General features: G+C 40.5%; 1 protein-coding gene across 1 annotated transcript; it reads right to left on the bottom strand.

The window, feature by feature from the left end:
- Positions 1 to 1523: 1523 nt before the first annotated feature.
- On the bottom strand, positions 1524 to 15496 carry POGLUT2 (protein O-glucosyltransferase 2). The gene is made up of 10 exons (XM_003928234.3): positions 14968 to 15496; positions 13251 to 13456; positions 10893 to 11098; positions 10606 to 10683; positions 8443 to 8615; positions 8086 to 8323; positions 6180 to 6389; positions 5025 to 5114; positions 3431 to 3538; positions 1524 to 1759 (listed from the first exon to the last, which is right to left on the bottom strand). The coding sequence occupies exons 1-10, from the start codon at positions 15147 to 15149 to the stop codon at positions 1742 to 1744; spliced, it is 1509 nt and encodes a 502-aa protein (XP_003928283.1). The 5' UTR covers positions 15150 to 15496; the 3' UTR covers positions 1524 to 1741.
- Between the last annotated feature and the right edge of the window lie 80 nt (positions 15497 to 15576).

The raw sequence follows: 15576 nt of genomic DNA, 5'->3' as shown, positions 1-15576 counted from the left end.
CCCCACCCAAATCTCATGTTGAATTATAGTTCCTATAACCCCACCTGTTGTGGGAGGTAATTGAATTATGGGTACAGTTACCCTCATGCTGTTCTTGTGATAGTGAGTGAGTTTTCATGAGATCTGATCATTTTATAAGAGGCTTTTACCCCTTTGCTTGGCACTTTTCCTTCCTGTTGCCAAGTGAAGAAGGACTTGTTTCCTCTTCTGCCATGATTGTTAGTTTCCTGAGGTCTCCTCAACTCTGTGGAACTGAGTCAATTAAACCTCTTTCCTTTATAAATTACCCAGTCTCGGGTATGTCTTTATTAGCAGCATGAGAATGGACTAACACAGGTGGTCAAGCAAAGAATCTTTGTCAGTGATTACATGAATGTTTTCTTATAATTAAATTGCAGATATATGCTTTATATTTTTCTGTATATATATTTCAAGATTCAAAATAATTTAGAAAAGATTGACTGGAAGATGAATGGAAGAGAATATTAGGTAAAGGAATTTGTAGAATATGATATATGGTTCAGTGTTAAGATTTCTAGTTCTTTCTTAATTCTTTTAACTGCATTTGAAAGTGATTTTCATTCATTCATTTACCCCTTGTGTTAAGGCTGTTTCTGTGTTGCTATAAAGAAATACCTGAGGCTGGGTAAATTATAAATAAAAGAGATTTATTTTGGTTCATGATTCTGCAGGCTGCATAGGAAGTGTGGTGCCAGCATCTGCTTCTGGTGAGGGCCTCAGGAAGCTTTCAATCATCGCACAAGGCAAAGGGGAGCCAAAGTGTCATGTGGCAAGACAGGGAGCAAGACAGAGAGAGGGGGAGGTGTCACACCTTTTAAAACCACCAGATCATGTGAACTCACAGTGAGAACTTACTTGTTACTGAAAGGATGGTGCCCGGTCATTCATGAGGGATTCACCCCTATGATATGAACACCTCCCACCCAGGTCCCACCTCCACCATTTGGAGTAACATTTCAACATGAAATTTGGAAGGGACAGACATCAAAACCGTATCATTCATTCAATATTTATTCAGTCTTTTTAGTTAATGGCACTCTATTAGACCTTAGGACTACCCAGAAGAAAGGCTTGGTCTCTGAAGTCATGGCATTTAAAATCTCGTAAGGGTAAAATATGTACTGAAGGATGTCTAAGCTGAATGAAGAAGAGAGGGTTAAGACATTCCAGACAAGGGAAAGGTAAGGACACAGGCATTGAGAGAACAGGAATGGGACTGGTTTTTCCAAAGGACAGGGTTGACATTAGAAAGTGCTGAGAGATTTGACTAAAGATGCAGGTGAAGGCCATATAATGACAGGTCTCTTATGATGTATTAGCTAGAAGTAAGTTTGGCTGAATACTCACAATAATATGGGCTTAAACGGAGAAAGGGTTTATTGCTATGTCATTTAAAACCGGTCTGCACAGGTAGTCTGGGCTGCTGTGAGTCAAGGATTCAGATTCCCTGTTTTTATTGCTCCCTGTTCCAAACACAGCTGATAATGAGCACAACACAGGACTTTAAAATAAAGGTGGTTTTATTATAAAATTCTAAAAATGTACTTTAAAGTAAAGTCATGAGAATACTGCATCATAAGTAGAAATGTATCTCCATACTGCAAACAATCACACAGCAGATTTTAGATTGTCCGTGGAATTAATACTTTAAAAAAATTCTTCTTTTTGGTTAAGAAGAGTCTTCAGAGCACCATTATTTTAATAGAAGTTATTTTGCATGTCAGAGTTCATCTTTGGTCTGCAATTAAGAAGCAAAATATTTAGAGCTATCAAGAAGTCTTACATGAGTGAAGATTTCCATTAATTTGTTAATTCTTTTCCTATAAAAATGAGAGGAAGCCAAACTGTTGGTAGAGGCTTTTAGGGGTTGGGACTATTTCCAGAGGTCCAGAGTCAGCTTAGGGTAGAATCAGATTGTGTTTCATAGCCTACTGATAAGGAACCGAAACATCCATGGGCTGTACTACTGTAAAGGCCTCGTGTTATGAACAGTAGCAGTGAAAGGTTAGGATGAAATAACGAGGCTCCCATTCTGGCCCCTAACTTCTGCGAATCAGTGGAAGATACTGACTGTTACCTCCTCTCAATCACCTAGATGAAGACAAATAACTGAGCAGGAGTGGAGCAAGGAAGCTGCCCAGTTTCACTTGGAGCCAAAGTGAGAAGTGTTCTGATACCGAATCACGGACTGGTGAGGGGGTACCTTTCGATTTGGTAATTCTTGCTTTGTCATTGGTTTTAACAGATTTTTACGGCCTTGGAGTACTGATAGAGTTAACAGTGGTGATGAACCACCTCTGGGGGCCAGTTGGTTATTCGGAAATCAGTTCTCCAAAAAACAAAGACAAAAATAAAACGACCAAAATTATGATTTGTAGCATGTGCTGTCATGGTGTAAATACTCCTATCAGGCTGATTCCAAGCAAAAATTTAATCAGTATGCAAAATTCCTGAAAATTTATCAATGGGTGAGCTCATATAAGCTGCTCTGGTTCTGTCACATCACTGGGGCCTTGAATACTTTTATACCCTCTTGAGAGGTAGACATAATAATTGCCAAGTCTGCCTTCTTGTCTTTGGTTGTAATATCACAATTTTGAATTTGTCCATTCAGAAACCTAATTATGTTGCTTAAAATAATGTCGAGCCAGCATATGTCACACACGTACACTCTAGTTTATGCAATTTACATTCCTTCAAACAAACAAAATTCATAATCAAAGCAACAGACTCCTGCTACACTATGTCTCTATATACAAGCACACACAATCACAATCTGATGATGAGATCGGTTTTTGCTTTGCTATAAATCAGCTAGATGATTCTGAGCATAATTCTTTCTTGGGCTCAGTTTTATTAACCATAAAACAAAGGCATTCGCTGGATGACCTCTAAGGTCCTGTTTACCTTAAAAGTCCAGATGTGAATCTGACTTTCATTTTTATCAATGAGATCCTTATGTAGTGGTATCAACAGAGCTCATTTTCCAATGAGGAATTGGAAAACATCAATAATCACAGTTACATCTTTTTCCTTCTCTAAACCGGGGTGATGAACTTTGCCAAAGTTATCTCATGAGGAAATGAGGGCATCAGATAATACGCATGAAAATATTTTCCAAACTGTAAGCATCCATTCAAAGAGGGTGTGAGCTGGATTCTCACAGTATTAAAGGTTTTTCTCCACTTTGCAAGGGAACTACCATATCTTCTCAATTAACTGCATTGTAGCATCCTTTCTTGAGCACTGCTATCTTCTATACCTGTCTTTCTGGTGGACTGAATTGCTTGAAGGCCTCGAGAGGAAGTCAAATATTTGTAGCCTGATTGAGTGACTATAGGAATGAATGCAAGTTTGGATCAATATTAGTTCTTACTCTGCCACTGGCCATAAGCTCATTTATGGTTACCTTTTTCCTGTGGCAAGTGCAAGGGAAGAGGTCATCCTCGGTCTGTGATTCTACCCTTTTCATGCCCTCTCGGATTTGGGGTTCACTCACTTGTAAACTGGCATATTCCTGTTTAAGCAACAATATAAAAGCATTCCTTATATAACACTTTAAGTATATCCACCCAATGAGAGAGGCTAGAATTTATGAAGATTATGATTTATTTAGCTTATGTATGTCACACTGTGATCTGCATAGTCCATCATATATACCTCTCCTAAACACCAACAGTAGAGCATCTGAGAGGAGGCTGTCCTTTGAATATTGGCTGCTTATTCCTAATATATCTCATTATTCTATCCTAAATTTCCATGACTTTTTTTTAAACCATCTTCTGCCTTACGGTAAAGACAATTTTGCACACAATCTTCCCTAGACTGAGAATGCGGAGACAGAGACTATTCTGCTTTCCTTATCATGGTTTGCACAAGCCACCATCATCATCTTCAATTAACATGTGCTTACTCTGAGTAAGGCACTGTGCTAAGTACCTATGCTAAATACAAGCTGAATGAATGAACACCGCCCCATGGATCCTTAGAAATTCACATGATAAATCTCCCCAGTTAATTCATTTTACATGGCTTATCCTCTGCATCCCTCCATCAAGGGAAGTTTACAAAATGGGGAGGAGCCAGTGCAGACCAGAAATATACCAATTTTGATGTATAGCAGAGTCTCAGATACGGGGTTCAGTAGCAGTAACTGTGAGATAAAAAAATCTTACTCTAGATCTAGTACTATTATTGGCCAAGAACTTGTTTACTACTATATTTAAAAATAATTTATTTTAGACAGAGTCTCCCTCTTGTCATCCAGGCTGGAGTGCAGTGGTACGATCTCGGCTCACTGCAACCTCCACCTCCGGGGTTCAAGTGATTCTCCTGCTTCAGCATCCTGAGTAGCTGGGATTATAGGCATGCACCACCACACCTGGCTAATCTTTGCATTTTTAGAGGAGACAGGGTTTCACCATGTTGGCCTCTTGGAATCCTGACCTAAAGTGATCTGCCCGCCTTGGCCTCCCAAAGTGCTGGGATTACAGGCATGAGCCACCGCGCCTGGTCATTACCACATTTTTAAAAGAGTCTTTTAAATTGTCAGATATGCTTGACTACAATCTCTAAATGCTTGGGTCCATGGAAATAATTTCCAAGGGAAGTCATGGCTCATGTGGAGGCCCAAAGACACCTAGCACTGTTTAGACAAAGAAACGGTAAGGCAGCATCAAGCAATGTAACACAAAGAGAAAATGCACATCCATGAACCATAACTTTGCAATATCAGAGGCCAATTTCTTAGACAAACATCACATAGTTCTAATATTAATACTTTTCACTTAATATTGTAACATTTTCCATTAATCTTTGGTTTTCAACTTTTTAAAAATGATTACTTAATATTTGTCCCTGATTTTCACCCACAGAAGTATATATATATATATATATATATCTCCTTATAGTAACATATGTTTAGAAATTGTTAAGTAAAATATTATTTGTTCTTAACATGTCTAATTATAAGTTATATGATGATTTTCTTAGAAAATACTGACCTGGAAAAGTTTGAAATAATAACAGAATATGTCATTGCCCATGAGATTATTTCTTGCAAATTCTTGTCCTGCTTTTGCTATCTTTTTGGCCTACAGAAAGAACAACAATATTCTTTTATAGAATCTATTTTTCCCATGCAGGCATCTGCAGACAGCTCTTCAGAGTACATACACATTGGGACAATTGCGGGAAACAGTATCTTTGCAGGTAGTCTCATGGTAAAACAGAATGTTTAACACCGTATATTTGTTTAAATCAGAGGGACGTTTCTAAGACTCAAAAGTTTGAGAAATCATATTGGACCTTCTAGAATTAAGCCTTTCTTAGAGAGACAAGGTTACACCAAGCAAAGTAACAATGATTTTGTAAAAGCAAGATTGAAGGTTAGCACTCTGCCTTCACAATTTTCAGCAATTAGCTTAAAGTTCATTGCAATCCATCCCTCTGTACTTATTTATACATTTATGTCTGCCTCTACTTCTGGATCAGTCCTTCATTTGAACCTGTAGCCAGTTGGTGGCTCCTGCCACACTGGCCATCTTATAATTTTTGCATTGCTGGTGGAGGCAATAGTTGTGGCTCAGAGCAACCCTACTGAAAGAGAAAGTGTAGTCAATGCCACAGTTCAGCTTTGTGGTGGTGTTGTTTTGGGAAGGAGTTTCGCTCTTGTTGCCCAGGCTGGAGTGCAACGGTGCGGTCTTGGCTCATTATAACCCCCATTTCCCAGGTTCAGGCAATTCTCCTGCCTCAGTCTCCTGAGAAGCTGGGATTATAGGCGCCTGCCACCAAGCCCAGCTAATATTTGTATTTTCAGTAGAGATGGGGTTTCACCATGTTGTCCGTGCTGGTCTCGAACTGACCTCAGGTGATCTGCCCTCCTCGGCCTCCCGAAGTGCTGGGATTACAGGTGTAGCCACAATGCCTGGCCTAGCTTATTGTTTCATGTGCAGAGTGGACAGTTAATGTAAGATGCAGTGTCTGCTGTGTTCAGCCCAGGGGAATTGCTGTGCCATCCACTGGCAGGCAGCTTGCCATCTACAGGCCAGAGTCTATGATGTGAGCATCCTGGATGCTCTATAGGGGTAATATATTTCAAAGGGACCTATGATAGTGGGAAACAAGTGGAAGTAAGCCTTCAAGGAGACTAACCTTACCTCTTCATCGTGATCTTTTGCCCATTTAAGTTTTTCTAGCAGATCGCTCAGGTTGCTCTTAACTGGAATGTAGTGTTTCCAGGGCTGCAGCTCATTGTAAAAATGTTCATAGTAGATGGAGTCCTGCTTCAGCACAACACTGTCACCAACTAGTAAATATGGCAGGCGATAAGCTGCTACAGTACCATCGATATTTATTTGATACTTATGCTGCAAAACAATGGTAAAGTCTAAGAACCTCCATTAAATTTCCTATTCTCCACTCGATTCCCCTTCTCATTCCACACATAAACCCCTGCAATTCTCGGACACAATTTGGCCAGCTTCTGTGCTCTGCCTTTGCCTTTTAGTAAGTGTTATACAACAGGTTGATCTAAAGCTAAACGCTCATTTTGATTTGCTACTAAACTTTACAAAGGAGGATACAAATCTAGTGTTGAAGCAGCCGATAAGATCATAATGTTGTCCTAAGGCTGCACCATAAGGAAGAATGGATTTATTTGTGATATTTTGTAATTCTTTTACTACTTTATTGATTGCAAATGCGCCCCTAATGATGGCATATTCTAAGCCATGTTAACTGTTTTATTTATTTATTTGTTTGTTCGTTTGTGTTGAGAGAGTCTCACTCTGTTGCTCAGGCTGGAGTGCAGCGTTGCAATCTCAGCTCACTGCAACTTCCGCCTCCCAGGTTCAAGTGATTCTTGTCCTCAGCCTCCCAAGTAGCTGGGATTACAGGCATGCACCACATGCCTGGCTAATTTTTGTATTTTTAGTAGAGACAGGGTTTCACCATGTTGGCCAGGCTGGTCTCGAACTCCTGACCTCAGGTGACCCACCTGCCTCAACTTCCCAAAGTGCTGGGATTACAGGCGTGAGCTGGGATTACAGGCATGAGCCACTAGCCTGGCTAACCACATTTTTTTAAACACCAGATGGCCACACATACGTCTTAAAGAAATTAGCAAGGTTTGTAGCAAGAACACCTATGAATAAAAATATTCATAGAACTTTGGTAATCTATTATCTTTAGTTGCAGAAAATTCAACAGTTATGAATAAAGCCAAGACATAAAACAACACCCTACACCAGGGAAGGATGGCTAGTATCCTTTCATTTTGGTTACAATCATTTCTTTCAAAAATCGTTGAGATATGCATATAGAAAAATACTGACAATTCAACTTATAACATTCTTTAGTTCAACCTGCCTCAACACAACCCATCAAAAGAAAACCTGGTCATCCACAGGGCAGGCAGAACTCACTAATCACTTGCCTTTCCACATACAGAGGACAGATGACGACCTTTTTCCCACCTCCTCTCTCTACCATGTGGGACTTCAGAAACAACTCTATGGTCTAAAGAACAGGGTGCTGCCTACTGCCTTAAAAAGGGAGTTGCTAGAAAAAGGATTACTCCCTGGGAAACATGTGCAATCCACATTCTACACATATAAAGCAAACCCTAATTCCCAGGCAGAACACTGGATGGGTTTCAAGTCATTCTCCACCAGGCCTAAAAAGAAACAAGTAGTTTATATCTTACCTACTCTGTTGTGATCACATGGCTCTGGGGAAAAGTATTTGTAAAATGACCTCCATGTACGTATTAATAAAAACAACTTTGGAGGTGACATGTACTTATCTCAAGGGTTAGCTGGAAAAAAAAATTATAGCTCTATCCAGGCTCCAAACTGCTTTGATACACATTTAATGTCAAGACTGGGCAGTGAGGACAGAGCCTGGTTGCCAAACTAGTCCCCAGCACCGCCATGTCACAATATTCACTGTTTTATGCTAACTTTTCCCACCTCTTGTAATTTGCTGGCCTCAATTTCCCTTCCCAAAGCACTATGTACAAATACATTACAAAACAGAAAAGATTAGCCACTGATTAAGTCATACCTTGAAGAAATCAAAAAATGAAATGTGCTTCACAATGGGACCATATAGGCTTTCATTGTGTTTAAAGAAGAAAAAGTTGGTGAAAGCAGCATCTATGAGTTCTGGGTGTTTTCTACTGAGTTTAACCAGCTCAAGTCTCTCTTTGCGGCTGTCTCGCCCTCTCCAGAGAGCTGTGGAGTTTTTGCTTTCCCAGGGCGGACCCGTGTTAGCTTGCACAGACATCATATCCAGACTTACCCTAGAAGACAAAGTGCAACAGATTTTCCTCCCAAATCATCCTATCACGAAGGTTGTTGGAAAAGAACTCACCAAAGAGAGAAAACCAAGGCTCTGGGCCAACCCTGACTCATCCCTCACCGGCCCATGGTTTCTAGAACAGAGTCAGTCAAGTCGTAGGTGGGCATCACGATATCCTTGGAATCTGTGGAGCCACACCAGGAAAAGATTGGATGGATGTTTGAACCGGATTTCTTTTTCTCCAAAGGCCAGTCTCCCAGATTAACAAAGAACTCCACATCTGGCATCTTCACCTAGAAAAAACAGAACGAAGAGCTTATTTGCATTTCCTGCATTAGATAATACATTGTATTTATCAATTTAAATTTGAAGTTGCATTAATGATAGGCCAATGTAACATTTTTCAGGTAATGATGATTATCTTGGTTTAAATAGTGGGTAAATTTTCAGAATATGGTCACATATATAAGCATTCCATGCTCCCTACAAAAGATACGAAATGGCAAAAGTAATCTCTGTTCTCATACTGCCAAGAGACTCTAAGATGATCAAAGAAAGAAAGGGAATTATTGGAAAATAATTTAAAAATTAGCACCTGGGACTCTAACCCTAGTTTCTTGTGAGTGAGCCAGATGCTTCCATTTTACAAAAACATACACAAGGTAGGTGGTGGGACCAGGATTTGAACTCAGGTACCCTAACACCAAGGCCAACACAGTAAGTTTCAAGCTATGCTTCCTTCCTCTACTCGTAACTGGCATGAATTTGTAAAGAGGACCTGTTTTATCTACTCACTGAAAACGTTTAGAGTATTTATGAAACAAGAGAGATATATTTTTAAGGATATATATTTTTATGATATATATTTTTATGTTTAGAGTATTTATGAAACAAGAGATACATATTTTTAAGGCCAGAACAGCAATGATCAGTCTGAGATGCATTTTGAGGAACTAAAGTCCTGAAGAACACTCTCATTCTCCCACTGACTGACACAGAGGAGCAAGAGAAGTGGGTCAGTACTCTCATGTCTTAGTCTAAAGGAGATAATACTGATGCTGTATAACTACCTACATTCAGAATTGACAGACTGTAAGTGCTTTGAAATCTCGAAAAGGTACTATGATTTTCCATGAGTACTTTAATCAAGAAATGCATACAAATTATCAATAAATATTATACTAGACGATAAATAAATATACATTTGGTAAAAATGTTGGTACAGTCTTTCACATCTGCCATTTTAACATCACTTTCAAAGTATCCCACCAGAGCCCGACAAAAGCCCATTATCCCAAGGAATGGATTCAGTAGAAGGCAAGTGCTCTTTGGACTCAAAGTTAGTTTAGTACCAAAATAATGTTATGATAAGGCATTTTTCTTTCCTCTATCAAATATTGTGTCCCTGCAAAAGATATGCTGAAGTCTTAAATCCTAGTGTTTCAGAATGACCTTATTTGGAAATAGGGTAGTTGCCTGTGTCATTAGTTAGGGTGAGGTTATACTGGAGTAGGCTGGGCCATTAATTCACTATGCTGTGTCCTTATAAGAAGAAGAGACCCAGAGACGTGACGGGAGAAGCCCACGTGATAACAGAAGCACAGATGGGGGATGCAGCTGCAAACCAGGGAACACCAAAGATGGAGAGCCACCGCCAGCAGCTAAGAAGGAGCAGGAAAGGAAAGGATCATCTCAGAGGGAGCTGGGCCTCCTGACACTTTCCTTCGTTTTTTTTTTTTTTTTTTGAGACAGGGTCTCACTGTCACCCAGGTAGGAGTACAGTGGTGCAATCGATCTTCGCTCATGCAGCCTCGACCTCCTGGGTTCAAGCCATCCTCCTGCCTCAGCTCCCCAAATAGCTGAAACTGCAGCAGGCTAATTTTTGTATTTTTTGTAGAGAAGGGGTTTCACCATGATACCCAGCCTGGTCTTGAACTCCTGGGCTCAAGTGATCTACCTGCCTTGGCCTTCCAAAGTGCTAGGATTATAGGTGCGGGCCATGCCACCTGGCTGACACTTTGAGTTTGGACATTTGGCCTCCACACCTGTGAGAGAATACATTTCTGCTATTTTAAGCCTTCCAGTTTGTAGCACTTTGTTATGGCAGCCCTAGGAAACTAACACAGGTACCCGACATAACATAAAGCTTCAGAATAACATTATCATAAGGCTCCAGAAGAGAACACCCCAAAAGTGTTATAATTTGTATTTGGAAAAATTATCCAAATACAATAAATCTGGGATTAAATGATCTATTACAGCCAAGAGAAAATATATACTGACCTTTCTAGTCAAAGAAAGTAGTATGGCATCCATGAAAATTCTAAAACCTACATGTTCACCGTGAGTCTTGATATAAACCTAAAAGAGAATTTACCATGTATTATGTTAGTCTAAAAACACTGGCAGATTTCACTGAGGAAAAGCTTGTCACAAGGCTCATTAGAATGATGTTTATAGAAGGAGTTAGCTGATTATAGCCAAATGTTCGAAACAAGCAAAAAAAAAAAAAAAAAAAAAAACCCCCAAAACACTAAAACAATCAAGGAAACCTGAACTGTATGTTGTACCTTGTTATCCTTTAAGGTGTAGTGACAGAGGCTCTGCCTCTGTCCAAATCTTTTTGGGATTTCTACTGCAATCTTTTCTGGATCCACTATGGGGAAATGTGCCAGATCTCTCTGAATCTGAGAAATGGTTTCCGGGCAGTTCATCCCCCGTAGCCAGGCTGTACTATCTTGCAAAGGACAGTCACAATTCTCATGGTAAACTGGCCCTATTTACAAAAGAACAACAAAGTACAACAGAGATAATTTTACTCAGCATTTGAAACTTGTAACAAATATCCATAACGTGGCTTCATGAGTTTTGCCTAGTTACATAAGAGCATTTTCATTGAAAACACATTTTAAAAGAAACACAGGCCAGCCAGGTTGGCTCACACTTGTAATCCCAGCACTTTGCGAAGCCGAGGTGGGAGGAAAGCCTGAGCCCAGGAGTTTGGGACCAGCTTGGGCAACATAGGGAGACCCTGTCTCTACAAAAAATAAAAAATTAGATGGGAGCAGTGGCAGGCAGCTGTGGTTCCAGCTACTTGGGAGGTTGAAGATCACTTGAGCCCAGGAGGTTGAAGGTATAGTGAGCCACATTTGCACCACTCCACGCTGGGTAAGACAGTGAGACAGTCTCAAAAAAAAAAAAAAAAAAAATAGTAACACATTTTTACTACACTGGGGGCACTGGAAGTAAGTCAGCCTTCTGTTCTGACAATTCTTCACAGTAAAGTCTTGTGATATTTTCATAATAAGGTCGACTTTGCATGAGTTCAAAAGAAAGCAGATAGCCATGCCGAAGTGGCTCAAGTCTGTAATACCAGCACCCTGGGCGGATCACTTGAGGTCAGGAGTTTGAGACCAGCCTGGCCAACATGTTGAAATCCCATCTCTACTAAAAATACAAAAAAAAAGTGCTAGGTGTGGTGGCTCATGCCTGTAATCACAACACTTTGGGAGGCCGAGGTGGGTGGATCACCCGAGGTCGGGAATTTGAGACCAGCCTGGCCAACATGCTGAAACCTCATCTCTACTAAAAATACAAAAATTAGCCAGGTGTGGTAGCATGCGTCTGTAATCCCAGCTACCCAGGAGGCTGAGGCAGGAGAATTGCTGGAACCCAGGAGGCGGAGGCTATAGTGAGCTGAGATTGTGCCACTGCCCTCCAGCCCGGGTGATAGAGCTATTCTAACTCAAAAAAAAAAAAAGTATAGCCAGGTGTGGTGGTACATGCCTGAAGTCTCAGCTACTCGGGAGGCTGAGGCATGAGAATAGCTTGAACCTAGGAGGTGAAGGTTGCAGTGAGCCGAGATTGTGCCACTGCACTTCAGCTTAGGCAACAGACCAAGACACTGTTTCAAAAAAAAAAAAAAGAGAGCCAATAGATACTTGGTTTATATCTACAGTATATATTACAGTTCATTATTCTTTATGTTTTATAGACTGAAGAATAACCAAATACTGGTAAAAGGTTATCAGAGGAGTATACTTATTTTAATGAAAGACAAAAGTGATATGCTTTAACATTCTGATGGTCAATTATACAAATAGGTTCTTAAAGCGTCTAAGGTACTTTTCTCAATAAGTAAATCATCAATAACAGTGAAAATAAACAAGGAATTGCTATTCTTTTTCTTCCTTATTTATTTATTTATTTTTTAAGAATTGGTAAGAAGCAAACGTAGCTGGGTACAGTGGCTCATGCCCATAATCCCAGTACTTTGGGAGGCCGAGGGCAGATCGTTTGAGCTCAGGGGTTCAAGACCAGCTTGAGTTACGCAGCAAAACCCTGTCTCTACAAAAAATACAAAAATTAGTGGGGCATGGTGGTGAGCACCTATAGTCTCAGCTACTCATGTGGCTGAGGTGGGAGGATTCCTTGAACCCAGGAGGTTGAGCTGCAGTAAGCTGATCCTGCACCACTGCACTCTAGCCTGGGCAACAGAGTGAGATCCTGTCTCAAGAACAACAATAGCAACAAAAAGAAACAAAAGTAATTATTCAATTCCATATATTTCCAATTAAGAAGGTATCATATATGACCATGCACACAGCTTGATTAATGTATGTCCTCGCGGAGTAAATTCTCTATTAATATGTTCCTTGCTCTTTGGCAAATTTGAATTTCCCTTCAAATCTTGAATGTCTTTTTACCAGGACTCATAACTTAGCTTTCAAGTAGAAAGCCTTTATTTTTTTTCTTTCAGTTACACACACACACACACACACACACACACACACACACACACACACAAAATACTAAGTTATTTTTGTTGATGGAATAACATTATTTTTTTCAAATACTGCTGGGATTTGAACGGTGAGAGGATAGCTTGAGCCTGGGAGGTCAAGGTTATAAAATTAGTTCCAAATTACCTTTTAACATATATGGGGATTTGGCCACATGTTGACCTTGGAATGTAACTTCCACCTTCAGATTTTTGTAGCTTGCATACATTCTGTATCTTACTATGAAAGATCCATCCTTTCGGTCTAAAACCTGGACTCCAACTCTAGTGAATTGCTCCTCTGGGGCTGAGACTTTCACCTGAAAGACTTTTTCGCCTGGAGAAGATGTGAATCTGTGATGAAAAGAGTAATGGGGAAGATATACAGATTATTTTAAGGAACAAACAAACAAAGGTTATCTTCAGTCTGGAAACTTGGTAATTCTCCTCCACATTCTTCCTCTAACATATGATTGCTTCTTTTCTCTTATGCTTTTAGTACCAGAATGAATATGTTGGATCAGAGATTAAAAAAAAAAAAAGAGGATGACAATGGCCAAGATAACATGAAACAGTTTCATTAAACAATCACAATGGAATATGTTAAGACTACTAATCTATGTAAGCATAGAACATACTCATGCATTCCATATAGAAAAATATTCTTACCAACCTATTTATTTCATGCCATCACATCTGGATATTTGCCATCAAATGGTGCTCCCAAAAATAAAGATCTTATTTTGAAAAATTTCTGCCAACAATTCCTTACAATATCAGTATTATAAATCACGCTCAGGGCTGGCACTGTGGCCCATGCCTACTATCCCAGCACTTTGGGAGGCCAAGGTGGGAAGATTGCTTGAGGCCAGGAGTTCAAGATCAGCCTAGGCAACAAGAGCCTGTCTCTACAAAAAATAATAATAATAATAATAATAGTAATAAATAAATAAATAAATAACTAGGTGAGGTGGCATATGCCTTTAGTCCCAGCTACTCAAGAGGCTGAAGTGGGAGGATAGCTTGAGCCTGGGAGGTCAAGGGTACAGTGAGCTGTGATTGCACCACTGCACTCTAGACTGGCCTCAGAAGTGAAATCCTGTCTTAAAAAAAAAGATAAAAAATCATGCTCAACCATGGGGCAAAGCAAAGTAGCAGGGAGTGTATAATCTTTTGCCAAATGACAAAATTTACAACCTGCCTTTTCATTGATTTGACAACTATTAATTACAATTTTTTTTTCTGTACAAAATACACACGGTCAGCATCCACCAATAACAGACAATCATTTCAGAAGTATATGAAACATGAAACCAAGTTTTAAGTATGATGTTAAGTATTAAATTCATTGGAATGAAATATTTGCTCCAATCACATAGGAGATTCATTCTTTGATAATTTCCTTCCAAACTTTAAAGTTTCAAATAGTACTTCATTTGTCTTTTTCACTTTGAAAACATGCTTACCTGCAGACGTCTCCTTGAAAATTGAGGGCCACACCAGGGAAAGATGAAGCCCATCAAGTCTCTAACAACTAGGTTTACATTCCTTGTAACAGCTTATATAAGCGAAAAGTAGTTAGAAATAGTTATTTCTAGAAAAGTGGAGGGACTTTGTCTTGTCCTGATAATGTGGGAATCCCAATCAAAATTGCTAGGAGATTATCTTATATGTTATACACAATCCATTATACTGCATATATTATAATTCGGAACTATTTCTACACCTACAGAGAAAAACTGGTACCCCAATATCCTGGAATTTAAACTGCTGTAGAGAAACGAGTTATTGGAAAGAAAAAACTTGAAGGGAGAAACAGATTTAACCGCCATCCGAAATAGGTAAGAAGCCATTTCTCGACTTACTTACTCCCTGATGTATCCACCGCCTGAATATAGAAATAACGGGCGGGAAGGACGACGTGTGCTTTTAGCCCGGGTCCCCATATTTCGCTCTTCTCCGGGCTCAGCTGCCTTTCTCTGCCGGTCTCGGCGAGTGCTGGAACTGTCCCCAGGAAGAAGCAATAAAGCAGCAAAATGCTAAACATTTACAAGACGGACTCTGGAAATGATCCACGGATAAATGAAGCGTAAGAGGCGCACAGAAGCAGCCGAGGTTTCTTCGGCAGGGGCGCGCCGGAGGATCGCGGCAGCTAACGCGACTGCAAAGGGTGCCGCCCGGCGTGCAGGACGGGCGCGCGAGTCTCCGCGGCCCCGGGACAATCACAGCCGGTGCCGCGGCGCGCGCAGGTGAGGGTCGCCAGGCGTTCTGCCGACCCGGCCAAGAACCGCGCTGCTCCTCTTTCTTGGGACAATGATGAGCTTGAGCTGCTGCTGCCAACCGTGCATCCTTTGGGAGCGAATCCGTCTCAGGTTACAGCCAAGGTGTAGGGCGAAGGGATTGGCCCGTGCGTCGCGCCAGGCTCAGTAAAGGCTTCTCCTAGTGGATGGCGGGGTGGACGCGCGTCCCGGCGC

Source organism: Saimiri boliviensis, chromosome 16 (assembly GCF_048565385.1).
Source record: "Saimiri boliviensis isolate mSaiBol1 chromosome 16, mSaiBol1.pri, whole genome shotgun sequence".
NCBI lineage: Eukaryota > Metazoa > Chordata > Mammalia > Primates > Cebidae > Saimiri > Saimiri boliviensis.
This window is presented reverse-complemented; position numbering and strand designations above follow the sequence as displayed.